The sequence below is a fragment of the Drosophila gunungcola genome (assembly GCF_025200985.1).
Source record: "Drosophila gunungcola strain Sukarami chromosome 2R unlocalized genomic scaffold, Dgunungcola_SK_2 000013F, whole genome shotgun sequence".
In the NCBI taxonomy this organism is placed as follows: Eukaryota; Metazoa; Arthropoda; class Insecta; order Diptera; family Drosophilidae; genus Drosophila; species Drosophila gunungcola.
This window is the reverse complement of record NW_026453171.1, coordinates 808,618-835,821: the sequence shown is the minus strand read 5'-3', so window position 1 is coordinate 835,821 and position 27,204 is coordinate 808,618. Positions and strand designations below refer to the sequence as shown.

Genomic DNA, 27,204 nt, shown 5'->3' with positions numbered 1-27,204 from the left:
TTTAAATGAAGTATAGAATTATATACAGATTTATAAAAAATTAAATGCTTAGCTTTTCTATAATTGGAGTGCTGTTATTCTTAGGTATCATTGATAACAAAATAGGCATAATTTTAAAAATAATAAATAAATAAATTAAATAATAATCCGAAAAAATTATAAGGAAAATATGTCCCTGCTTAAAACAGATTTATTTTAAGAAAACGGAAGTAAACGTTCTAAGGGAAATTCGTTACAACAAATTAACACAAAAATATATTGGAAATTTGTTTGTGTTTGTGCTATTTAAAACTGCCTTGGGAATGTTCCCTATAAGGGTAATTGTGTTAAAAAAAAATGTAGACACAATGAAATTAAAAAAATTACTATTCACAGTAGACTACCATGGTTTGTGTTTTCGATAAAAGTAAGTATTTTTAGAGAGGTATATACTGGGCATATTTTTTAGTATATTTTACAAACACGGTCACTTTAGTTTCCCAAGCTAAAAAAGTTTAAAGTAAGTTCGTAGCACAACAAAGAAGAAGGGCAGCTAAATAATATGAGTGAGACAGGCTTAGCGACGCAAAATAATGGCACCGTGGAAAATGTGAACTGCTTCGACATCCTGAGAGTGTCCACGCTCTTTGAGAGCAGTCTCCTGGAGGAGGATGACGTCCAAATGGACGCCTACTTGGCAGCCTACGAGGAAATAATGAAGTAATGATACTCAATAATCTCTGTGGGAAATAGAGCTCTACATGGTAATGTCTCCTTCTCAGATTCTTCCAGCTGATGGGCAGTGTCTTTAGCTTTGTCAGCAGCGATGTGCGCAGCAAAATAGATATACTGTACGCCCTGAGGGCCAAGGATACGGAGGAGCTGGAACACTTCAACTCCTTCAGGACCATGTTGGAGTACGAGAAGGAGGCCCAGCTGCTCAACCAGAAAGGATACGTGTCCGGTAGTCGCACTCTGCTACGACTTCACCGCGGGTTGGGTGAGTGGTTTGGGTCTCCAACTGCCACATTGGCTAATTGATTGTGTCTGTCTTATCTAGACTTCGTCTACGAGTTTCTCAATCGGATCCAAGCGATACCCGACGACCAGAAGACCGTGGACGTATGCAAAGGGGCCTACGATGACACCCTAGGCAAACATCACTCGTTCCTCATCCGGAAAGGAGCTCGCCTGGCCATGTATGCCATGCCCACGAGAGGTGACCTGCTAAAAAGGGTATGCCCCGACGTCGAGGTGGCCAAGGAGAACCTGCCGACCATGCTGGAGCACATGCGAACCAACTACGACCGGACGGAACAGCTCTACACTCTCCACGACCTTCACAGCCTGCCTTAGAATCTACCAAGTATCCGGGGTACTCCAGAGATCTGATAAAGTGTGCAAAAGTCAATGGTAAATCATAAATCTGTTATGAATTATTGTATCGGATCTAGTGGACTATCCCAACCTAGTTTATGTAGCTGAAATTGTCTGTGTTGAGTGCAACTGCAAGTATTTGTTTCCCAAAATCCTGTAAGTTTTAATATAGCATTTTAAATTGCCTGCAAACGCTCATCGTATATTAACGCCATAAAAGCTTTAGTCATGAATGAACAACTTGCCTTATCTGGGTGTATTGAACTTGGACAACCCGGACAAACATAGTTTCTCATGTCTGTCCTGTCCCAAATATAATAGCATAATAAGTGGGCTTGATTAGATAAACTGCTGAAGAACGCTCTGGGTATCTTAACTTAATTTGCGCTGCCTCATAAAAAGCCAACTTCGGATACCAAAACCTCGGGCTATCTAGATGGGCTATCATCTTATGGTCCAAAACAAAGGCGCTAAACTCCCGTATATCCCCAGAATTCGGTCATGATATATGGCCGTTCTCAGGTTCAACGATCTAATTTTAGTGCGCGAATTGCAGCACTGGCCGCCATTTGAATTGCATACTACTTGCGCTATTGATTGGGTCTAAGTCTTTATCACTACGTATCACTATCAAAAAGCTAGAAACAGGTAAGAATGGTGTTAATTTGACCACTTTATCGCCGGACAGACTGGCGTTGGGCCAAGTGCAAAAGCGTAGAAGATGGTGGTTCTCCGGACAAACAATCAACCGACGTCACCGCTTCGCCTGGGAGCGTTAAAATCATTAAAAGCGCCTTTACCCAGCCGTTTTGGCTCATTTTGAATCCGTCGAGCGCCGCGAACAATTCATATGGAGACATGGATGCTTCCAAGCAGACGAATCTTAAGCGCGAACCTAATCCATTTATCAAGGCCAATTTTATCTCCAAGTGGCTGTTCCTGTAAGACGTCGTTTTTCTTATGGGTGAAAAGTGAAATTCTGTTGCGAAAAACGGATCACGTTTAGTAAATCCATGGCCATGGTCAATCAGTGAATAGTTTACTACACGCGATAGTAGGTCATAGTGATAATTGGTGCTCGGGAGTGCTTATAAACCATATCGAGAGTCATATAAACGAAATTACTCAGATTTATGAAGTGCCCAGGAGTCTGCCACGGAATATCTTATCTAATGGATTCCGTCGTGATCTATTTAATGTATTCCATTGTTCAAAATATAAAAAACATAAAGATGGTTACTGAGGAACCCTTTTTCTTTTCTATTTCAATTCGAAGTATTTGTGTATTATAACCCGATTTTTTAACTTTTAACTTAACTTAAGTTTTTTTTGAGTGTGTGAGTTTATCCTTAAACACAATAAAGCTATAATTTTTTCCAATATTTTTCCGGTTCTCGGTGCGAGGTAAAAGACATAGTCGTCCAATCTTCCCGGTTTTTGTAGAACGAAGAAAACACGGACATACAGACTAAACCGTGTAGGGGGGATGCTCCTTATCAGAAATATCTTTACTTGATATGGTATGGTATTATATGGTATTGCGTTTATTTCTGACTGAAATAATAATATACGTTACATACATATATGTTTGGGCCAACTTTGCCAAGATTCAGTATCTTGAACTATTTTATTTCGCAATTTTGAATGACCATTGGGAGTCACGTAGTAATGCTTGGGATCAGTGTCTGTCAAACTCTAGACACCCATGGCGGGGATATATTGATAAGATACTAAACTACTTATCAATTTTCCTTCTTTAGATGGATGCACAGTGTTTTCCGCAAGGGCCGACGTGAGGAGTTGGATGCCAGTAAGTTGTACGAGCACCTGCCAGGATTCGACAGTGAATCCCTGACCAGGAATCTTCAGCCCCACTGGGAGAAGGAGTCCAGGAGCAAGAATCCCAGTCTGATGCGTCTGATCTTCCGTGTTTACGGCTGGCAGTTTGTTCCCGTTTGTGTGTTGTACTCTTTGTTGGAAATGGCTATCCAGTAAGTAATAGAGGGTTTTAATTGAACAAATTAATTGTTCCAAAATTATATCTTTATTTATCTGATTAGAGGAACTAACAAAACATCTGAACAACCTAAACTTAAAACAGATGAATCATGATCTCAATATACATGATGTATTTTCGCACCTGATCTTATCTTATCATTTTTGGAATACTAAAAATATGATTTTGTTGCTTTCAAAATAATGAATCACATTGATATAACAAGATTTTCCTGAATATACATACATGTATGATTGATGATGATGAGTTCGCTTTTATCGCAGCTCCTTTCAGCCGTTGCTGCTCGGTGGACTGATATCGTACTTTGCATATGGACAGACGACAGTGACCAAGGAGAGTGCCTACCTGTATGCCATGGGCATTGTCTTGTGCTCCCTGGTCACCTCCTTGGTGTTCCATCCCTTCATGTTCCATGTCTTTGCGGTGGGAACGAGGGTGAGGCTAGCCTGTGCCGGCCTGGTCTACCGGAAATGTCTTCGGGCCTCGGCGAGCAGTGGCGAAGGACTCGGAGCCTTGGCCATTTCGGTGATGTCCATCGATCTGTCCCAGTTCGATTTGACTTTCTACTTTTTCCACGACTTGTGGAAGGGACCTGTGGAGGCCTGCATCTTTGGCTACTTGATGTACCGCCAGGTGGGCTGGACATCTCTGATTGGGATCGCCTTCATCGTGATGTTGATACCACTCCAGGCTTGGGCGGCCAAAGGTGCTGCGCACTTCGGATCCCAATCCGCAAAGTACCGGGATGAGCGGGTCAAACTGATGAATGAGATCATCAGCGCCATCCAGGTGATCAAGATGTATGCGTGGGAGAAGTCCTTCGGACGACTGATCGCCGCAGTGCGGCAGTCGGAGGTGAAGGCCATCCGGGGATCCATGAGCATCTACGCCGCCTTGCAGTGCACCAACATGATCTCAAAGATATCGCTCTTCCTCAGCCTAATAGCCTATGTCTATGTGGGCGACCTTGTGACCGCCAAGAAGGTGTTTATCCTGTCCTCCTACTATGGCCTACTGAACGATTCCCTGCTGCACTACTGGCCCATGGCCATTACCACTTGGGCCCAGACTTTGGTGAGTGCCCGCCGTGTGGTGGAGTTCCTCCTACAGGCGGAAAAGCCTGAAGAGGAGTCCTGCTGCCGGGACAACCCCGGACTGGTGTTGGATGCGGAGAAACCGAAGCCGGCGCAGAGTGGCCGTCTGCATTGCGTGAAGAGCGAGTCGAAGTGCCTGAGTTTCCGGAAAGTGAGCGCCAGTTGGGACAAGTCGAGCATGAAGCATCCCAGGAAGCCACACATCGAGGGTATCTCCTTCCACATCAACGCCCAACAATTTGTGGGCATTGTGGGTAACGTGGGCTCTGGCAAGAGCACCCTACTCCATGCTATTCTTGGCGAGATTGAGCTAATGCAGGGACGTGTGGAGATCCATGGCAGGATTAGCTATGCCGCCCAGCAACCATGGGTTTTCCAGGGCAGCATTAGGGAGAATATCCTGTTCGTAGAGCAGTACGAGGAGCAGCGATATCGGGCAGTGGTCCATGCCTGCCAGTTGGACAGAGATCTGGAACTGCTGCCTCGGGGCGATGCCACGGTTGTGGGTGAGCGAGGAATCAGTCTGAGTGGCGGCCAAAAGGCCAGGATTGCTCTGGCCAGAGCTGTGTACCGCCAGGCGGACATATACCTATTCGACGATCCCTTGGCCGCCGTCGATGCCCAAGTGGGCAAACTGCTGATGGACAAGTGCTTCCATCGCCTGTTGGCCGGGAAAATGCGCATTCTGGTCACCCACCATGTCCAGCTGCTCAAGACCGTGGATCACCTGCTGCTCCTGGAAGGCGGAGAACTCACCCAGCAGGGTAGCTATGAGCAACTGAAGGATGTGATCACCCGTCATGCTGCTCTGGATCTGGAGGCCATTGAGGCGGACAAGCAGCAGGTGAAGCGAGTGCTCAGCCAGGTGGACAGGACATCCAAGCTCAGCAAGGGCGAGATGGAGCATCCAAACGCTGATCCAGAGGAGCATGGCCATGCTGAGCAGCAACTTCAGGGAGCTGTGAGCTATGACACCTATAAGGCTTACTTTCGAGCTCTGGGTACCCCGTTCTTGGTCTGCCTGGTACTCTCCATGTTTGTCCTTGCCCGCGGATGCCAGGCACTCATGGACATCTTCATCTCCCGGTGGGCCACCTGGGAGGAGGACCGCGGCTACGATTCGGCCGATGACTACGAGGCCACCCGGACCAAGATGGTCACCTGGTACACGGTGCTCCTTTTGCTCACACTGGCCCTGTTCCTGCTGCGCACCTTTGGCTTCTTTTTCATGTGCCTGCGCATCTCATTGACGCTGCACGATCAGCTTTACCATGGTGTAATCCGCGCCTGGATGTACTTCTTCAATGCGAATCCTTCGGGAAGAGTGCTCAACCGTTTTTCCAGTGACATCCAGAACGTGGATGTGAACTTGCCGCAGGCCATGATGGATTCTCTTCAGGTTTGTCTTTATAAAAATGTTCTTTAAATTCATCTTTACCATGAGATTTTCCTTCGAATGATCTGATAGTTTCTGGTTGATGTGGTGGCTGTGCTGGTCATTGTGGCTATTGCCAACTATTGGCTTCTGATCCCAGCGGCCATCATGGTGCTACTCCTGTACCTGTGCCGTGCCCTTTATATAGGCGCCAGTCGGAGTCTTAAGAGGATTGAGAGCTTAAGTGGGTATAAATTGTGTTTAATCATCAACCTTTACTTATACTTTTACACTACTTTGTGAACAGCCCGCAGTCCAATTTACTCGCACACAAACCAGACCTTCCATGGCCACTCCACCATTAGATCCATGGACGCCATGCCGCAGCTGGAGCATACCTTCCACGGCCACCAGAACACAAACTCCTCCGCTCTGTTTCTCTACGTTAGCGCCAATCGGGCGTTTTCCTTCTGGACGGACCTGATTTGTGTGGTGTACATTCTGGCCGTGACCTTCAGTTTCCTGGTTATCAATCAGAGCTTCTACAGCGGCGACGTGGGCTTGGCCATCACACAATCCATGACCTTGGTGATCATGTGTCAGTGGGGAATGCGGCAGACTGCCGAAATGGAGAACAACATGACCAGCGTGGAACGAGTGCTGGAGTACGCGCAGACTCCATCGGAGCCACCGCTGGAGAGTCCGAGTGGTGTGAATCTTGCCGCTGAATGGCCAAAGGCTGGTCACCTCCGGTTGTGCGATCTCCGCATGCGATATGCCCCGGGAGATGAGGTCATCCTAAAGGGTCTGAACTTTGAGTCCCAGCCCATGGAGAAAATTGGCATTGTTGGTCGCACGGGTGCGGGAAAGTCGTCCATTATTCAGGCGCTGTTTCGACTGGGACTCAATGAGGGAACCATTGAGATCGATGGTCTTGATATTGGCCAACTGGGTCTCCACGATCTGCGCAGTCGAATCTCAATTATACCCCAGGATCCAGTACTGTTTTCTGGAACCCTGCGCTTTAACCTGGATCCCTTCGGCGAGAAGAGCGATGAGTCGCTGTGGAGTGCTCTGGAGGATGTGAAACTGAAGAAACATGTGGCCTCTCTGGAGGGAGGTCTCTCTTGTCACCTGAAGGACGGTGGATCCAACTTCAGCATGGGTCAGAGGCAACTGGTGTGCCTGGCCAGGGCTGTTCTGCGGCAGAATCGAGTTCTCGTTATGGATGAAGCAACTGCAAATGTGGATACTGAGTAAGTCTATTAACAAGTGGTTTAGATATATGTTTCTTACTACGTATTTATCGTCTAGAACCGACATCCTGATCCAGGAAACCATTCAGACCAAGTTCGCTGAGTGCACGGTTCTTACAATAGCACACAGATTGCATACTGTGATGGACAACGACAGTGTCCTGGTGATGGATGCCGGCAGGATTGTGGAATTTGGAGCACCGCACAAGCTGCTGCAACGCAAGGATGGAGCTCTACTTAAGCTGGTCAATCAAAATGATGCCGCCACAGTGAAGTTTCTCAAGAAGATTGCAGCAGATAGTTACAGGCGTCGCAACCAGAGGGACTCCCTTACAATACCAGAAGAACAACTGGAAGATTGAGCAGGAATCGCGCCGGGATATAGGATCTAATCCAAGCTGCAGCGTTTAGAAGTTGTACTGCCTCGAAGGACAGTCAAATTCGGTTTTATTGGTACGAAAAGTGTACGATAAAGTGTATTTACATAGCAGTAGAATTATGCTAGTACTAATGGTAGTTCGGCACTTAAAACGAGGAGACTCTGACACACACGCGCGCACACACAAGATTACAAAATATATGTATATATATGTATGTATGTATGTAGGTAATATATCAAAACTGTAAACTTGATGGATAGCCTAGGATGATGGTAAACATTCCATTTAAAATAACATTAGGTATTGACATGTATGGGATAAAACTAGGATCAGAAAGACTCTCTGATATGCTCTCGAACGGAAACATAACGCTCTTTATATGTATATGCTATACAAGTGCTATGCTATGTACACAGAACGCTAAAACGCAAAGAATATATAATACGGTCAAACCACATCCGACTCGGCGACTATAGCCGCTTCTTCCTGCTATTCGATCCGAATCCGATGCGATGACCGACGCAGTGCGGCAAACTCCTTAAAGACCAGTCGCCCCAGCAACACCATAGCAATGATGTCGGCTGCGATGAGCATGTGGAAGACATACTGCCATCCGGCAGTGGAGATGAGTCCGGCCAGCAGTGGTCCCACTGCCGCTCCAATCGACCCAGTACCATCGATAATGGCCGTCACGGTGGACAGTGCATTGGCATTGCCCTCCAGAGAACTGTGCTGACCCAGCTCCGCACTTACCGACGTTGTGATCAGAGCATAAGGACCGTTCACAAAGATGCCGACCACAATCAGGAGCACTATGCTGATAGTCATTGACAAGGCACCATATTGTTGATACATCAGCAGCTGAGCAAAATAATAATTGTAGTATGTAATAATTGTGTGCTACATTTAGGGTACTTACAATGGGCGAGGCAATGAACAACATGCCTGTACAGACGGTGGCCGACATTCCGCTCACATCCGATAGATAGCCCGCAGCTATGGCTCCCAAAATGCCACCCACATCGAAAAGCGTAGACAGATCAGCGGACAGTTCTGGGCCCAATGTGCCTGCATAAGAAGATATTAATTATTGAAATCTATCCACATTTAATTAAGTATTTGTGTATACTAACTGGATTTCTGAATATAGAGGGGCAGCCAGTACATGAAGGTGTAGCTGACCAGCTTGGTGAAGAACAAACAGAGGGAGAACTCTACCACTCCGGGTATGTACAAAGCATCGATCAGGCTGATGGGGCGTCCGCGGCGCCTGGGCTGTGGCGGTGGCTGGGAACGCGTGAGGATTGGAGTACGCTCGGTGGGCGCCGATCTATAGTTGATTTCCTACAATAGTGAAATAAAATAAGTCTTTCGTTGTAAGTCGGGACCTGGGCAAAAGCGCGAAATGTACACAAGCGGAGTGGCCAACACAACGTGAAGAGCAAACAGACTGTCGTGCACTTACGGTTTCCGAAGAGTCGTACCCCAAACTGACCACACACTACGGCCGAGCAATGTACGTTTTAGAAATTATATAGTTGCAACATAATACGCCGCATGCGGAACATCAATCAAAAACTTCAACTGATACTTACGGCATCGTTGTGGCGCAACTGCTCCTCGTCGTCCTGCTCCTCATCCGACTCGTTGGCCACGCGACGCTCCTGCTGACCGGTTTCTGGGTAACATCCCACTATCTCCGGCTGGTCCACCAGGAAAAGGAAGAGCAAAAAGCCCACGGCTCCAATGATGATGCCGGGCACCACAAACGACAGCGCCCAATCGCTTTCCACATAGTGCGCCGCTATCAGCGTACCCAGAATATTTCCGATGGACGTATGACTGTTCCAGATGCCAAAGATCAGGCCGCGCTTGGACTTTCCGAACCAGCGACCCACGAGCGTCACGACGCCTGGCCATCCGGTCGTCTGGAAGATGCCAGCCAGTATCTGTACGAGCACAAAGTACCACAAGCTGTGGATGTTGGAGGTGCGGGCAATGCCAAACATATAGGTGAACACTCCGGTGAGGATCATGCCCATGGATAGAAAGTAGCGCAGGGAAACGCGTTCCGCCACAAAACCAGAAGCGAACATGGCAATGGCATAGGAAAAAAGGAAGGCCGAGTCCAGCATGCCAAAGAGTGTGGTGGCATCGGGAACATCTGTGAAACAGGTACACTTGGTATAAAAGCTTTACTAAAGCTGAAGGATAAACTTACCAAAGGGCGCATAGCCACATTCGTGACTCGTTGCCGCCAGGGCAGTGGAACAATTTCCTTGGAGCACGGACTTTACCACGGATATGGGTTTGCGGCACATGTGGTAGCAGGCGTAAGCTAGGAAAGTTAGCACAAACACAGACATCTTGTAGCTGCAAGAGAATCAGAGAGCATAAGTTAACGTAAATCTTCAAAAACCCACTTTAAGGAACTTTCACGATAAACAAATTTATAACAACATTTAAACATTTAAAACAGAGCCCAAAAAACAAGTTGTTACACAATATAGTTATAGATATCCTGAATAGTTAATAATTGGAAAGCAGTATATTTTATTAAATAAAAATAAATAAAAAATTCAATTAATATTTTTAAACTTATAAGTATTAAAAAACATACATTCATTTAGAGATTATTGATAGAGGATGCTAATGGGCCTTCAATGTAGGGAATGTATTCAGGAGGTATACTCACAGCAGATCTCTGCGGGCGTGGAAGCGGGTGCAGCAGTGTCGCGACAGCCGCTGCACCGCCCGGATGCCGAAGGGCACGTCGTTGTAGTTGTTGCTCATCTTTCGCGTTCTGGCCAGTCCCAGTGGAGCTCTCATCGACAAGTGGTGCTCGCCCAGGTGACTGCGTTCCCGTTCCGGTTGCGAAGAAGTCAGCTACCTGAAAGCACAGCGATCAACAGGTAGGTGAGTGATTTGGTTCTGGGGTGACGGTGACTCAGTTCGAGATACATTGTTCGAACTGCAGGTAGAGTGGAGTGGGTCGCGGTTTCTGGCGGGGCCGTGGAATCGAATCGAGTGTGTGCGGATACAATATCCGACCTTATCACCATATGTATCTGCAGTTTTCTTGTTTGCGTCGTCGAATTCGTTTCGCTCAAACAATGACGCTCCGTATCGCAGTCGTAAATTGAAATGCGTTTCCGCTCGCTTCACTTCTATTCTGCTGCGTTGGCGAAAATTTTCCAACTTTGATAGCGTGGGTTTTCGCTCTAAGGTCGAGATAAGGCATCGCAACTTATTTATCTCAAACAGTGCCGACTGTTCCATTTTTTATAACGAATCACAAACTACTACTGATACAGAACATATCCAACTGTGTTTATTTACTTTTCAATCACTTGTCCTTATGAATTTACAGAGTGTTCCAGCGTCGACTAGTGCCGGATATTTAACCTTTTGTTTGTGGTCGCCCCCAAAGAACGGGAAATCGGGCGAAAACTAACACAATGCTGTTGATTCAACAATGCGACATTAAAAAGCAGCAGATAACCTTTATTATTACCGTTAAACACACACTAAACAGCTGCAGTAAACATTACTCCGTCCGAAAAATAACAAAATAGAGATGGAGAAACATCGATTGCTTTTTGCGACTATCGATAACAGCTGCCAGTGTGACCTTCGCTGCATTGTACATATAAATATTTTTAAATACCAGATTTCCGTTTTATATTTTCAGTGTTCTTTTATTTTAAAAACTATTGCACTTGCTGTTCGATAACAATTTGAAATTAAGTGTTTTTCCCTTTCATTTATATGAAGCTTACATTAAAAAATAAATACAATTTAGGTATTATATAAAGATTTTTTTTTTTTAAATTTCCAAGTCAATTTATTAATATCATTGTGCAGTGTGAGTTTAAATCTTATCCCGCCAACTTTGCCTAACTTAAGTAAGCTCTTCAAATTTGTGTTTTATAATGGTTTCGCAAAAGGCAGTTTTATGCTTTTTCATAAAATTTTAATAAAAAGGAACACATGCAAACCAACAACAACATTAATTTCCTGTTTTATAAGATCAAAAATGTGATAGCATTTACTTTTTTGATACGCCATATATTTAGGTAATATTTGAGATTCATCACTTGCCTTTAGATTTACACACACAATTAGAAGTTGACACTTAATCCCAGAAACTACAATTCCTGAGATCACTGGCTAATTATTTCTTTCGACACGCGACCGAATGAACAAATAAGAGTTAGTCATACTTTTTAGTTTCAGTCTGTTGACAACAGACCACCAGCTCAGGAAACACAACTCAACCGCCCATGTGCACATGACCTGGCTTTTCAATCAGATTCGACTGAGAGCGGAAAATGCTCTGCTTTTCAGCACCCATACGCTAATTTCCTCCGCCTGCAGTGTGAAAATCAAGGCGAGAAACAAGAACAATTGGAGGTGCTAATCACGGCGAGCAAAAACATTTTGCCAATTGTATAAATTGCGGGAACCAGCCAAGTGAAGCCACAATTGACAACTTGCAGTCCAGCTAAAACCAAGTACACTTTTGATAACAAAAATGAACTTTCAACCGGTAATTAAAATTAATAACTTGAAAAGTTTAATTCATCTAATAGAAATATTTATTTTTTTACAAAATAGATCATCTTTCAACTGATCGCCTGCTTGGCGTTTTTAGCGCAGGTATTTGGTTATCCTCAGGAGCGAATTTCTTCGGCAGAACACATCCAAAGACTGAGTTCTGCCACGGATGCGGAAAATCAAGCCCTAACATCCAGTGAAACCATCGAAAACCTGTACAGATATGAACGAACTTTAAGCAGACTGAGGAGAGCATTGGAGGAGCTGGCCTATGAGGAGTCAGCCGATGACATGGAGCTGGCAGAGATCAATGTATTCCGACCTCTGTTCCGATATCGATCGCAGGTGGTGAAGGTGAAGAATCCCAACTCCCAGCAGCAATTTGGCTAACTGCTGGAAAATGATCAATAACATAGATTTAAGCTTACCCATCTCGCCACATTTCACAAAAACTGATCACATGCCATTGATATTTTTTTATACAAACCTAGCTTCTTAAGAAATAAAAGAAAACTAATTTAAATTGTTAAACATTTAAATATTTTATTAATTTATTGTTGTAGAACCTATGCGCTTTGCAAATATCCACACGTGATTAAGCATATGTACACACCAATCTATATAGTTCTCATTAGAGTTAAGGATATTATTGTAGTTTTTATTTTTTCATGCTTCCACATTGAGCACATTTACATGAAGGCTTTGTGGATGACACGTGAATTCCTTGCATTGCACTATTTTGGAAGGATCCCTAATATAAACACACCGACACACACACACGCATATTTGACTAAGGAAGACACAAAGAATATTGATTTCTAATTCTACAATATATATAGCATGATGGACACTCATCGAGGGTTGCACTATTTCTTTTGTTTCTGACTAGGCAGCTAACTAACTCTCGTTTAAACCCTGTAAGACTCCCCTAAGCTGCAGGAAATTAAAATAACAAATTGTTGCAATCCGATACACACATATACCATATAAATCTTATACGAAAATCGTTCGCCATGGATTACATATATTCTGTTTGATGGGAACATTTTGCCCACCTTCTCTGCTTGTAAATAGTTAAGCCGCTAGCCAGCTTATGAAAAATATTCACCCTACTTACTCTTGACTTAGATAAGTTACTAGAGTTGCTAGTTAAGTACATAAGTAGTGTTGTTCTCTGTTTAGTTTAGTTTAGTTTAGTTAGTTTTGGTTTTGCTCCTATCGCTTGGTTCCATTAAGTTGCTCGTACACATAGTCGCTTCTAGCGTTATTATGTCCCTATGTTTTACATTAAATTTGATTTAATTTTTGATTATCAGGCTTAAGTTAGACATTACAAATAGCTGGTTGCCCGTACATGTATGTATGTAAGTTTGCAAATGGCTGTTTACAGGGGGATTGGAGAGCTTCGAACCGTCGAAACCTGTTTACATATTAGATGAGCCCATCTGGTAGCACTTAGAGATAAAGCTTTCTGCCTGCCGGTTATACACATATATTCACATATCGACACACTTAACCCCTACATAAGTATATAGACAATTTTGTTGTTTTGTTCGTTCCGTGTTCCTTTAGAGCACCTGCAGATTCTCGCAGTGCTTGAACTTGGAGTCCTCCTTGCCCAGGATCCAGGTGAGCATCTGGCGGGCCTTCATGCTGGCCAGCATCACGCTGCGGCTTTTGTACCAGTGCGCCGGCGAATTGGCATCCCTCGGTCCCTGAAAGCCAGTCATATATTATATATCAGATAAATCAAATTTACTCTTTTCACTGAAAACGGCTTAAGTTCGTGGGCAAAATGCATTAAAGGAGGGGAGGGGGGAGACAGACTTCGGTTTATTTACATTTGGCTCTCTATTCAAGTGGATGTTTATGGCCCTGCAATACAGTTTTTCCATTTCGGGCGCCAATTGAAGTTAGCATTTTTCATGTCTTTTGTGCGGATTCTGGGAGTGGGCACAGGATACTAAACAACAAACAAACAAAACACTTTTGGCAGTATACTCGGAATAGTTTCTGCACTTTTGGACACTTGACACATTTTCCTTGTTCGCTAAGTTGGCTTGGCAAGAGATCTGGGGGCGAGATGGGAGCCTTATATATAATGTATGCAGTCTAGGCACACATAAACATGGAGTTACAGCATCGATAATAGGGTTTTTTTTACATTCAAAGTGCCTAAAAGTAGGCAGTACATTTTTGTTTTTCGACGTTTAGCATACATAAGAGTGTAAAATATATCTTTGCATACTTTTAGACACCTAAAGAAGGGATTTAGACTTTAAAATCACCTATAACTTAAGCATGCTTTACTTGGAATCGGGTACGTGCTTGGAAAAACACATCAAACATCGATTAAGTTCTGTCCGCATGGGAGGTAGTTTAAAGTTTGAAGTGGGTTTTTGGTCGGGGGTACGTTCAGCTTTACTTACCCCTTCGCTGGCTTTTAGATCAGTCAGACAACTATCAGTTTCTACAGTCTCTACGTTTGTGTTTTCTCTAATTTTGCTTTTATCTTTTGATTTTTTCGGATTAAGCTGCGAATCGATCGATGGACATTGATTACAAAACACCAAAAACAAAGATAGATGGGAGGACAACCAGCTAGTCAGCTAACTGTTACGGCAACTAGAGCTATCGAGCGCTAGAGCTAGACCTAAAGGGGTTTCTCGGGGATCTTAGATATGGCTTACCTGCAGCTGGTTTTGGTCCTTCTTTAGCCGAATCTGGGTGAGCGTGCCCGCCAGGAGCTCGTCGCAATTGTGATTGATGCCCACGGAGACCTCGATAAACTTGGCTCCGAACGTGCAGGCCACACATTTGCCATCTAGACGGGAGCAGAATGGGGATTCGGTCAGGTCACGCCACTTAATTGACGATGTAAATGAATGCAGCCAGTTGGCGGCGGCTAATTGCAATACTCACCCTGCGCGGAAACGGCGCGTGAGCGGGCCAAATCAATTTTGTTGGCCACCAGAATGGTGGGCCGGTGGCGCAGAAGGTCCATGTCCTGCAGCCGCGATAGTATCTGCTTGGCCCGCGTGAAGGACTCCTTGTCAATGCAGGAGTAGACCACCAGGAAGGCATCCGCCTGCTCCAGGTCGTCCTGCAACAAAACAAAGGCCCCAATTGAAAAACACGAAACTCAACAAGTTTACAACATTCTGAAATCTGGCTTTCGTGACTGACGAAAGTATTTAATTCCGTATTTTATTGCAGCCCGACAGAGGCGAAATTAAAAGTTCTTAACTGCGAACCGTCAAGTGCAGGCTTTGAGCGAAAAGTCAAGCATCCAACCAACCATCCAACGCAACCCACTTTTCCGCCTTCCCGGCTTTTGTTACCACCCGGTACTTTTGCATTTTATGCTCGTAAAAATTAAAATTATGGCCACTTGGCATCGCAATAACGTGGCGAACGAAGGCAACAACTTTTCGACTTGCTCAGACTTTTAATGATGTTCATTTATCTGACCCATACATTAACAGGTCAGCGGGACGGCTCTATCGGCGAACAGGTCCTTCGAATTTTACTTCACGTATTTTCTCTTTAAGGTGAGAATGCGTTCATTCTTGATTAGCATTTTAAGGTGTATACATTTTGGTTTCACTTGATTTTTAATATTTTTTAGATTTGTTAACTTAATCAAGTTATTGCTAGACTTCGAATTAAATGTAAAACCATAAGAAATTGGCTTCATAAAATCAAATCGATTGAAGCTTTTCCCAATTGTGATTCTATAAACAAAGTTTGTGTGCAATCAAAGATAGCAATGAATCAACTATTACGAACATGGTTTTACTTATTCATAATCTTACGTCAAGTTGTTACGTTAAACCCAAAAAATGTTTGCTCACCAAAAGCTTTCTTCAAATGCTTATTTGTTATTCGAGTATTTTTGCGATTTTAGTTTTATTTTTTTAAGTTAAATACGCTTTGCGATAAGCTGTGCGATTTGATAAGCGCAAACGATCCAAACTTCACAAACAAATAAAAAATTGGCGAAAGTGAAAAGCAGGAGAAGTCTTTGTAGCTGACAGACATCTTCCATTAGGTTTCTTGAGGTATTTCAGCTGTCCAATCCTTGGGCAAATACACTTTGTCGACGGTGACGTCGGCCGGTTTAGGGTTTTGTTCCCGCCCGGGGTGTTGGCTTCCGATTCCGTGCCTCATAAAGCCACGCCGGGCACATCCGACATTTGTAAATTTGGCACTTGGCACTGGGCCCTTGGCTCCAAGGTGCTCGGGATTGGCGGTGGCTTAAGGTCAAACCTTAAGCAATTTATTATTTGCTTTTGCACAACTTTTCGGCACCATGCACGACCGCTTTAATTCGCTTGATTCTTGTGTCACAACCCCGAATGGATAAATTGTGGCCGTTTCCTTTTGTTTGTGCTCGTTCGCGTCCACGTCGTCATCACCATCACCATCACCATCACCATCAGCATTTCCATCATAGCAATCGTCATCGGCGATTATAATTATTATTGTCATTATCGTGTTCATTTGTATTGTTTGCCACCCTCAAAAGACGATGGCAAACGGCCCGTTGGCCATTTGGCATTCGTCCAGCAATTTGGCATTTCGATTGCACAGTGGCTCATATTGTTGTATTTATATTTGACTTTCCCCTGTTTTTTTTTTTTTTTTACCGACCGTTGCAAATCGTTTTGGTTGCAGGCGGCGCCCGTCTGGCAGGATTTTAAATGAATTCCTTACTGGATTTCAGCCGCCAGCATCTCCAGCATTCCGTGCACTTGGCCATAATTAACCGCAGTTCGCAGCCAGCTTGCTGTGAAAGTTTTCCTAGTTTTCCTAGTATTTCCCGAGTTCCGTTGCCTTGTGGGTGGTCAGGTGACTAGCGTTCTCTACCACCTCTCTCTCTCGTTTTTCACGAACTCATTTTGCATCTGTAATTAATTCACTTTGTGCAATTTATGCTCGTCCGTTGGTTGGCAAATCACTCGCCGTTCCCCCGGGTAAATCTCGGCTGGCAGGACAAGTTCATTTGTCTTGCTGACAGCCAGGACCTCGGCCAAAGCCGGCTGGCTCTGTGGTTGCAGGTTGGTTAATAGTGAAATATTTAACGACAATTACAAACACAAATGGGTGTGTTTGGGTCCCCTGACATATGAGTTACCTTGCTCTCCGGATTGCCGGTGAGGAACTTCAGCTCCGACTCGGTGCCATTCAAGATGATTGAGACGTTCTGCTCGGCCTCGTCGGATTCTGCAAGAAATGAGTTACAAATTTAGCCGAATCATGGCGGATGCACTCTACTTACCTGGTCCATCGTAGGCATTGATGCAGTCCGAGGTGCGGAACTGCGAAATCAGAGCCTGTTTGCCAACGCCCGCTGATCCGAGCATTTCCACGCGATAGAACTCCACCGGCTGGTGGTTCTCCTGGGCATTGGCGTTTCCGAATCCGTTGCTGCTGCTGCCGCCACCGTTGTAGCCGCATCCCAAGCCCAGGCTGCTCCCTCCGCCCGCCACGCCCCCCAAGCCGCCCACTCCATTGCGCGCGTGCATGGGACTGGATGGAGCCAGGCTGTTGCTCCGCGAACGTCGCCGGCGGAACGAGTCCCCACGATTAATGATACCTGTAACGACAAAAAAAAAGTAGAGGAGAGTTGTTAGAAACTGGTGCTTGAAAAAACGTCACTCGTATTTGTATTCCATCTGCATATGAGGGACTTTTGTAAGTCAACCTGCACACGCGGCGTATGTGCAATGTGGGTCGCCGCTTAACGGCTCGTTGCGCATACGCCACGTAGTCCCGGTAGAAATTACAGCTTCCCGCCGCAAGGGCAACATCAACAATAGTAAATCTGTCTTTTGTGTCTCGCATATGTGCTATATGTACGTACCGACCTGTCTGTCTGCGTTTTCCTGCCCAAAGTTAGAAAATCCCATTTTTCGGTCGAAAATTCAAGCGAAGTTTCCTGCATTTTTTGCGCTAAATATATGCCCAATATTTACGTTATAATTTGCATATAGAATGAATATTTATGCGAAAATTTTGAGCCATTTTATTTGCTCTTTATACAATAATAATGCATTTCAATGGGACAAGGCGTAATGGTTATTTTAACCCGTTCCGTTGTTCCGGGAAGCGGTTGGGATAAAGCCAAAAAGCTTTCAATGTTCTTTATGATTAACATCTTTTTTTCTCGAGAAGTTTTGAGTTTAAATTAATAATAACTAAATCAAATTTTTTGTAAGATATTTTTTTAATTGAGAGTGTACAAAAACTAGTTTGAATTTAAAAATTTCATTTAGAAGGCAGTCAACATAACAATTTTCAGTGTATCTTATCCCATGTAAGCTATTTTTTAATTCACATTTACAGACTAGATAAATACATTGAACATTAAACTTAAAAGACCATAAGAGGACGGTCAAAAGAACGATTTTCAGTGTATTCCTCTCCTTTTTAAACTATTGATATTTAAACGAACGGGCTAGATAAATTAATATACCATTTGCACGTGCTGCGGCAAGACCGCAAACATAATTTAATGACATTGCCGAGGGCATAGCAAGTTGATTGACCAAACAAAAGCCGAATAAACCTATATAGTCTGCACATCTGCCATTCCCCTTCCCGTTCCCGTTCCTGATCCCATTCCCCTTGGCCACAGACATTCAATGCCCGGCCGAAAAGGTATTACCCAACGAAGACGCCGAGTCAAGAGCCTTTGAACAACCTGCGGCCGTTGTCATTTATAATCCCTCAGCCCGAATGATGTGCACATATGTATCAATCTGCAAACCGTTCGTATATATACACATATATACCGATTTGTTCAGTTTATGTAAGTGTATGTTGTGTACATTTAAAATGTCATAAATAGATTTATGGCCTGCCTTATTGCATTTAGCCGTCGCGCAAAATATACGATTCTATGGATATATGTATAAAGATGTACATCGTAGTTTTTTCAGTATTCGTTAACGTTTGCTCGCTTCTCATCTGCGGTAATTAATTGTGCAAATTGATTTAATTGCCAAAACCGTTCTAAACATTTACATTTGAGCACACGAGGGGGTGGGTCCTCCTCCCCGTGTTTCTGTGTATATCGATGGGCCGTCATCATTGGAAAGCCATAAAACCATTTTGGGTGGCCAGATATGGTCTTTTTTTTTGGGGAACGGGGATTACGAGGCCTGCGCGTGTGGGAAACAATTCATTTGTATAAGGTGCAAACGGGCAGCAATTAAAATTGCGATTTAGTTTGGGAAATTTCTCACAATATACACATATGTGCAATGTTCATGTTTATTTTTAGCCACTAGCTATTATTGAAACTGACTAATCTGTGGAGTAATTCCAGCTCTTTTTCACATCGTTTTCTGCCATTCCTCAAACAATTGTTTTCCCTTCACTTGTCTTTGATGTTCGCTGAGCACTTTCCATCTTTCAGGCAACATGTTGCAGTGTTTGTTTGCTCTAAGAATAATTGTTTAAGCAAATAAATTGAAAATTTTATTTGCTGATTGATTTACAGTGGGGCGAGTGCGGCTCGAGATTTCGCATATGCTGGCACTTTGAGATATGATTAACCGCCTTCAAGGTTAGTCGGTTTTTTGTTTATGCAAAAAGAGCCCACTTCTATTAATACCAACCGAATGCTAAGCAGTTGGCCAATTACGCTTGAAATAATCGGGGAAAATGCAAAAATATACGGACAACTTTGTATGTGCATGTACCGCCTTGTTGGCGCATCATTCAATTATGATTCGATTCAGGCCCACAGGACACTTGTGCATTGTCTGCTCGTGGTTGAAAGTGTATATTTATATGGAAAATTCATTCAGGGCGCTTCACTGGCTGCCATCGGTGACTGACACTCGCTCGGGCATTTCAATTAATCACACACCACCCATCCGCCACCTCCTGCAAACATATTCGAATCAATGTCGGTCTGTCAGTTTTTCGCCCGCTCATTTTAAATTTGCCACTCGTGCCAAGCGTAAAGGCATAATTGATGGATGGCCCCGGCTTCCTTATATTTCGGGGCTTATCCTCTCACGCCCTGCCATCAAGTTGAGCGAATTAAGTTTAATTAAATGGACGCGCATGGCTCTTGGCAAGACATAACCGCAAAACAAACCAGTCACTGCTTAGCCAAACCAACTACAAGCTATTCTGCTTGTATTCGAAAGCAATTTACTTGAGAAAACACAGGCACTTCATTGAATTTTAATATGCAGTATGTTTAAGAACGAGTCTCTAGCCGGTACTCATCCCCTCAGTCAAAGAAATAACTTTCTAAGCTTGGGCAAACTTTTGTTACCCTTTAATGTCACATTATACAGCATTAGGAGACAAAAAAAAAATGCTGCTTGCAAAAAAATATAATTATATATATATTTATATAACATCTCAGGGATTACTACTTAGTTTTATTTCAAAATAAAAATAAAAAAATGTGGCTTAATTTCAATCGTATTCTTTAAGTCATTCATAAAGACTTCATTGTTAGAAATGTTTGCAAACTTTTGTTTGGTTTCCCTTTACCAGCACTTCCATCGCTCTTTGCCCAAAAATGTAAATACCAAGATTCATTTGCAAAGAAATGAAAAGAGTTTGCTATAAAACAATTTCCCCAGATGAATTTATATATTTTTTAGCCCTTTACATTTTTGTTGTGTATCTCTCCCTAACTACTTTCCGTGTAGTTTTGCTTATCATACGTGGAACATCCCCAACTGAGTCTTGCAAATGGGTCCGGGTCCTGCTTCATGACTAAGTTATGACACCTCGTGCTGTTAATACTCGGGCTTGTCGTCTGTTTGCTGTCATGTCTGCTCAAGTGTTCCGTACTCCGTATTCTGTATTCCGTATTCTGTGTTCCGTGCTCGGAGCTGTTCCGGGTGGGCTTAAACACGTACTTAAAAACCGCCCTGCATTTGTGCATGCAAACGCCCGCAAGTGCGGAAGAAATATGCGAAAGATCACAACTATAGGGATAAATTTAATCTGGAAACTATGAGAGAATATTGATTTACAGTCTGATGTCCCAAAAATAATATAAATATTATTTTTAAATTTTAAACCTCTAGCCTTAGAAATATTTATGCAATTCAATTGTTGATAGTACAAAGTATTGGTAACTTTTAGTTCAAGAAAATAGATTTATGCGTCTGATAAAATTGTCTAACTTTTATTAATGTTAATATTATTCTTGTGCATATCAATCTGTTTTATAAATTCTAAGTTTAGCCATTAAGTCATTTAAGCAATGAAAACAAATTATTGATTGATTTAATAAACATCTTAATAGTTAAACAAGGTAATTCTTTGGCTCAGAAGTAATAGGCTGGATAATCGATCTTTATTGAAATTAAAATTGTTCAAATTGCTTTAAACTTTACAGACAGGATATCATCTGCTAAATGCCAAACTTTCAACTAAGTGTCCTGTCTCACATTGTGGTGGTGACACACAGTGCGTATGGGTAACAATAACGTGACACAAATGTAGAATATGAAAAGAGAAAAAAAAAACGCACACATGATGGGAAAACTCTACAGGGCTATGTGGTTCTTTGAGTGTGTGTTTGCATATATACTCGTATACGAGAGCGAGTGTGTGGCCCGGTATTCATATCCTATGCGGAGTGGCATTTAGTGCCACTGATATCTCCTTAACATCTTCGGGTAACAGCCTTTTAAGATTTCAATAAGGATTGCTCCGCTGCGTGCCCCGGGATGAAACTATAATTTTATGCTGTATGGTGTATCGTGTGTCCCTGAGATGTGCTAAGATGTCCTAAGATGTCCCTGCTCCCCAATCCCATTCCACTGCCGCATTGTTAAGATGTGTAATCCCAGTCATCTGGCCCCGGGGCTTTGTTGACTTTCAATTTCGAAATTAATAAATGGTCCCAACAAAGACCACCATGTTGGGGGTGCAGTCCCCAAGTCAACTCACCTCCTTTGGAGGCACTGAAAGTGCGCAATCTGTCCACATCCTCGTCGTCGTCGTTGACGCGCAGGTGATGCATGTTCATGGTGGGCACGTCCAGGAAGGCGTTCGATTTTCTATGTGCTGTTCCAACCAAAAGGGAAAGATTAAAAGAGATTGATTTAAATTGCATTAGGAATTATGGGCAAACAGATATCACAGATAGTTATATATGCATAAGCTTAAACTGTATGCCCATAGCAGCATGACTAACAACACATTCTGAAAAATGAAAGTACATTTTGTATTCTATTTTGCATTTTGTCAAGATTTGATTTGAGCTATTAAATTAAGAAGATATTGGTCTAAACTTATGCGAGCTACTGCTATGTTTGGTACAAGTTTTTGGTTTTATATATGGTATAATATATTTTGTTTTAAATAAAATTCCGATTGTTTCACACCAGTGATTTTTTCAACAGAAAAATAAATATTGTAAAAAAGCTATAATTTAAATTAAAAAATAATAAAAAAGTGCAGCAAATAATCTTGGACAAATATGAGATAAACCCTTTGCTTAAATGTTTCCCCCGCGAGTTTTGCATTATTGATTTGGTATTTCCTGCTACAGCTGGCTGACATTTGGACAGCTTTTATGGTTTGCCCATGTCGAGTTGACAGAGAGAAGTGCCACACACGTTGCACACTTGCTGCTGGCTAAACTGGGTCAATGGTTAAGTTCATCGAACGCCAACGTTAATTGAATCAACAGTATTGGAGGGTACTTAACAAAGGGCAAAATGAAACAATCATCTACTGGAACAAAGCCAACTGTTTTAGCTTCAACACCTCGCCTTAAAGTCCTGCGGTCCCTGGCCGCCTCCTGCTATTTTAGCCACAATTGCATTAATGGTCAATTTCACATCGCCGCTGCTCTCGTGTGGCGAGCAATTTGGCTGAGAGCTTAGTTTATGCCGCATAAAAGATCAGGCTCAGCACTTGGCTAATTTGTTGCCGTTGTTTTGCCGTTTTGATGGCCCCATCCGGCCATTAAAACTTACAACTTTAGCAAGTGCGGTGAAAGTAATAGTGGTGTTACCACAAAATCTTAAAAATACATATTTATTAAGCGAGCTGAATATCGGACAAAAACCTGGTGGCGAACAAGTGAAAAATTCATATAAAACCAAGGGGAATAAATATTTTTGTTCACTATTTGTAAAAATAACATAATATAAAATGGACAACAAAGCTGTATTAAAGAAATATATTTAAAGCTGATATGGTAAATTTCAGTGACTAAGAGGATTTTTTTGATTGCATGTAGGTTTTTTCTACTTTTCTATTCCATAGTTAAATAAAAACAAATTTGTTCTGAATGAACAAATATTTGTTGAAAACCAAAATGTTTATTTTCACTCTGCAAAAGCCAACCTTCTGGGGCTTTTATGCAGACAACTGCTAGTCTATTTACCGCATCTGTGCGTACTTATCTCCGCTCGTAATTTACTCACCGTGTGGCTGTGGCCTCCGCTGCGATAGCTTACGACGCTGCGGAGGCGTCTCCGTCTCGCTCAGCCGGGGCTCACTGGTGCAGTAGCTCCGGGCCTCCTGGAGCGTGTGCTGCTGTTGCTGCTGCTGCTGCTGTGCCTTGGTCTTCTGGCGGACCTGCAAGTGGAAAGAGTGTCTTTAAGTTCGGCTAACTCAACTTTTCATCCATCCATCTATCCATCCATCCCAGCCTGAGGCTTTCGCTGTGATTCATGGACTGCCGTTGGCTTTGCCCTTTTCGATTGAGTGAGAAATTAAATTGCATTTCTCGGTTGCAGACCAATCAAGTCGACACACAAATCAAATTGCATTTGTTTGTCCTTTAGAAAGACAGAGAAGCCCCGCCCAATGCCCAACGCCCACCGCCCAACGTCCGCAACTTGGCGCGCCAATGGCATAATTTATCGGCTGACTTGGCCTCGCGGGAAGGGCTCCTCTGTGATCAGAGCAGCTTAAGGGATTTTCCCCTAAATGTCAAGGTTAAACGACTCGGCCACTTCAAGTGCAATCAGCTGCGCCGCTTGTTTTGTCCGAAGCAAACGTTTCCTGTCCACGTCGGATGAAGGAGGCGGAGCAGGCGGTGCAGGAGAAGGAAGTGGTGTCCCTGTCCGTGTTCCAAATCCTTCAACCCACGTCCAAGTGCCTGTCACGCCGCCACAGCTTGTGGTGTTCCATTGAAAACCTGCCGGCGACGGGGCGAAAACTAATTTCAGCACCTGTCCCGGCGATGTAAGCTTCTTGTTCAGTTTCTTTGGTCCAGTGTGAGGGCGATATTTATAGCCGCATGCAAAATGTCCAACTTTGTTAGCCACATCCGTTTGCCTTGGCCAAAAAACAGGGGCGAAGGCGAACCAAATGATTTGGGTGCTTCGCTCCAATTACTTGGTAATTGGGAATTATTAAGTTACGACGATTTAACTCTTGTTGTGCTGTAATTAATAGCTTATGCTGAGAAACATTCATTCGAATGTCTTGAAGGAGGCAAATAATTGGCATTAGCACTGTGGAAACCAGTTTAAGACATATTTTTTATACGAATTTCTGAAAAACAATATAGTAAACGAAATAATTCTCGCTGAAATCTTATAATTAACAAGCTGCTGATTTGACTTTACATTATTGGTTTTTCCATTAGGCATAAATTTGTACATTTATAATTTGTAAACAATAAATGCTTATACAAAATTTTATATTTAGTGCAACAATAAAATTGTCATTTTTTAGTTTGCAGTAAAAAAACGTTCCTTAAATTTTGTATGATGTGGTACAACACGCTTAAACTTGCACTCCTTAAAAGTTTCAGTTTGTACAAAATATTTTTATTTGAGGATGAAAAAAACTGAAATTTAAAGCATTAGGCAGTAAAAAATTGTGTACATTTTTTGAAAATTCAGTTTGTGTAAAAGACTCAATGAAAACAAGAAAATGTTTGAGCGATTGGCAGTTGAGAAATTTTAGTTTTTAAATTTTAGTTAAATGTTGGAAGACCTAATAAAAAAAAGTATTTGTGCTCTTTTAAAGCTTAAAAAATCATTTTTTGTTATATATAAGAAACTGTCATTTATTATTGAGAAAAATTATGAAAAAAGCAAAGTTTTAGGGATAAAAAGCTATAATCTGTAAAAAACGGTGATCTAAGCCTCAAATATAGGTTGTAAATCCCCTAAAACCAGGCTAATTGCGCCACTGCCTCCACACAAGAATTCCTTATGGCTGCAAAACGAAAAGCCGGAAGCGTTTGCTACGTGGCGTCGCCTGTCAAGTGGCCACGGATTTGGGCCGCGTTGAGTTTCTGGTCAGTCGGAGGGCTTGGCAAAGCCACCAAATCCGCAGCAAGTAGGCGATGTGGTGGTCGACTGGGCCATTAGACGAGCTGTCAGTGTAAACGTTCCTTGTTTATTTAGTGGCCGCTCTTTTGCGCTTTTTACGGTCGCACATATACAAACGTACATATATATGTAGCTTAAAACCTGGCTGGCTACATGTGTGTGCATTTATCCTGGCGTTTCATGGGCCCTCGTGACCAGTAATTGCTCTTCGTTCTTGGCCAAATGTTTGCATGGTCTACTTTGCTGGCTTAATCAAATATTACGGCTGTACGGACACACACACACGTCTGATCCTGATCCATCCGGATGCAGTGGTCGAATGGACGATGGACCCTCGCCATCTCGCTTCGGAAATTAATTGCTTCCTGGCTTTAGTTCATCGACCATGCGGTGCTCCGTGGGATGCCCTGCAGCGAAGTCTTCAATTTGTACCCGCTTAATCCCCAATTAGTCCTCTGGGGCGGCGCTGATAATTTATTTTCTTAATGCGCTGCGTTTTACGGGAGTTGCTGTGGCCAGCATCGGGGGATCGCATATTACGCTTAACAAATTAAAATTCGTAACTCGTTTTTAAGTTATATTATTAAATTTTAAAGATTCTTGTAAACTAAATAAACTACACTATTGGCAATACTTGCCCTAACATTTCATTAATCATTTTTCAACATTTTGTATGGAATGCTCAAGTTTAAGGGAACTATTCCTAAAGTGGATTTGTCTTAAAATTGGGCAATTTTTTTCTGAGTGTACAAACATTGTACTAATTTTGTTTTTTAAACTTCTTGTGTTAATGCACTGTTTTCTTTCATCTTTTTAAAATTTGTATTGTATTTCTTTAAGGCATATGTATTTATCATAACAATAGTAAACTCTACTTAGCTCATCAGAAACAAAAACATTTTGAAAGAAAATTCCCAATCAGAAGATAGCTCATGACATTTTTTTGCAATTATATTTTTTATAGCAATTTTATCTGGTATGCTTTTTGATGGAATTCAGTTAATGAGTCTGCTTTGGTTTAGTTGGTTTAGCATGTCGCATTTGGGCAGCATATAAGATATGCAAATACCATCTTTAATATCTTGTCTCTCGTTAACGACTGCTCAAATAAAGAAAATTATTGTGCAATGCTCTTTAACATTTTGCCGTTTTCTTAGCTTGCACACACTGGCTGCAATTTGCTTTCTTATGCACAAAGTTTTGTGTCGAATTTCGCAAATTATTTTCCCATTCGTGGCTGGCGTCTGTCTGGCTTAGTTATTTGTTGGTTTTTGTCAAGTATTTGCATAGAATACGTCTGACTTTGGCTCACAGAAGCATGCCGTGTAAAACGAAAATAGCTTTACATTGCGACTTCATTGAGTTCGTTGTTGCTGTGGCATATTCTCATTAAACTTTTGCTTCTGCAGATAAAAAGTGCCTGCGACTTATTGACATCGGGACATCATCGCACTGAGCACTCAAAGTTCATAAACAAAAGTAATTTCAGCGTTTCTTCTTCAGAGTTGATACCCTGTTCTCGTTGAGTGATTATTTCGTGAATAAGAGCTTGTCTAGATCTAGATTTATGAGTTCTGGCCATTAAACAGGTATTTTTCAATTCCAATCAACATACAACATTTTATAACAATCGGACAAATCAGTTAAAAAATATACGAAATTTGGTAAAATGCTATGGTTTTTAAGAGCTGACGACTGGGTATTTTATGGTCGATACCCTCGACTGAATTTTTCTCTCACATTTTAGCTCATTACGGCCACGCCCACAGAGCACATGCAGCCCCCAAAAAGTGAAAAAGTGGGGAGCATGTGTGCGTTTAGTCTTGTCTTGCAAACTTTTCCTATATAAATTACCAGCTCGAGGCGCATCGCAGGCGATG

At 42.7% G+C, this 27,204-nt stretch overlaps 5 protein-coding genes across 13 annotated transcripts in view; 3 read left to right on the top strand and 2 right to left on the bottom strand.

Moving 5' to 3' along the window:
* Positions 1-459: 459 nt before the first annotated feature.
* LOC128256128 (ceramide-1-phosphate transfer protein) lies at positions 460-1,548 on the top strand. The gene is made up of 3 exons (XM_052986244.1): positions 460-699; positions 762-979; positions 1,040-1,548. Exons 1-3 carry the CDS (start codon positions 542-544, stop codon positions 1,333-1,335), a joined length of 672 nt encoding a protein of 223 aa, XP_052842204.1. The 5' UTR covers positions 460-541; the 3' UTR covers positions 1,336-1,548.
* Positions 1,549-1,655: 107 nt separating this feature from the next.
* On the top strand, positions 1,656-7,508 carry LOC128256117 (probable multidrug resistance-associated protein lethal(2)03659). The gene is made up of 6 exons (XM_052986217.1): positions 1,656-2,297; positions 3,117-3,347; positions 3,637-5,866; positions 5,936-6,086; positions 6,150-7,098; positions 7,157-7,508. The coding sequence occupies exons 1-6, from the start codon at positions 2,215-2,217 to the stop codon at positions 7,458-7,460; spliced, it is 3,948 nt and encodes a 1,315-aa protein (XP_052842177.1). The 5' UTR covers positions 1,656-2,214; the 3' UTR covers positions 7,461-7,508.
* On the bottom strand, positions 7,505-11,113 carry LOC128256121 (glucose-6-phosphate exchanger SLC37A2). 7 transcript variants are annotated; one of them, XM_052986230.1, is made up of 9 exons: positions 10,993-11,009; positions 10,818-10,928; positions 10,174-10,368; positions 9,700-9,851; positions 9,074-9,642; positions 8,944-8,979; positions 8,612-8,822; positions 8,398-8,546; positions 7,505-8,339 (listed from the first exon to the last, which is right to left on the bottom strand). In XM_052986230.1, the coding sequence occupies exons 3-9, from the start codon at positions 10,305-10,307 to the stop codon at positions 7,968-7,970; spliced, it is 1,623 nt and encodes a 540-aa protein (XP_052842190.1). In that variant the 5' UTR covers positions 10,308-10,368; positions 10,818-10,928; positions 10,993-11,009; the 3' UTR covers positions 7,505-7,967. The 7 variants fall into 7 exon arrangements, with proteins under 7 accessions (XP_052842190.1, XP_052842188.1, XP_052842194.1 ...); XM_052986228.1 differs by lacking the exon at positions 10,818-10,928 and having other exon boundaries at positions 10,993-11,113; XM_052986234.1 differs by having other exon boundaries at positions 10,884-10,995.
* A 309-nt stretch (positions 11,114-11,422) lies between these two features.
* Positions 11,423-12,574, top strand: LOC128256129 (uncharacterized). The gene is made up of 2 exons (XM_052986246.1): positions 11,423-12,027; positions 12,096-12,574. Exons 1-2 carry the CDS (start codon positions 12,013-12,015, stop codon positions 12,423-12,425), a joined length of 345 nt encoding a protein of 114 aa, XP_052842206.1. The 5' UTR covers positions 11,423-12,012; the 3' UTR covers positions 12,426-12,574.
* Positions 12,553-27,204, bottom strand: part of LOC128256124 (GTP-binding protein RAD) — a 26,898-nt gene continuing 12,246 nt past the window's right edge. The window contains exons 3-10 of one of the 3 annotated variants that reach the window (XM_052986238.1): positions 23,459-23,612; positions 21,972-22,088; positions 17,317-17,634; positions 17,173-17,261; positions 14,958-15,138; positions 14,726-14,859; positions 14,465-14,569; positions 12,553-13,750 (exon numbers count right to left, since the gene is read on the bottom strand). In XM_052986238.1, the coding sequence (XP_052842198.1) occupies positions 13,604-13,750; positions 14,465-14,569; positions 14,726-14,859; positions 14,958-15,138; positions 17,173-17,261; positions 17,317-17,634; positions 21,972-22,088; positions 23,459-23,612 (1,245 nt within the window). In that variant the 3' untranslated portion in view covers positions 12,553-13,603. The other 2 variants (XM_052986240.1, XM_052986239.1) reach the window with 2 other exon arrangements.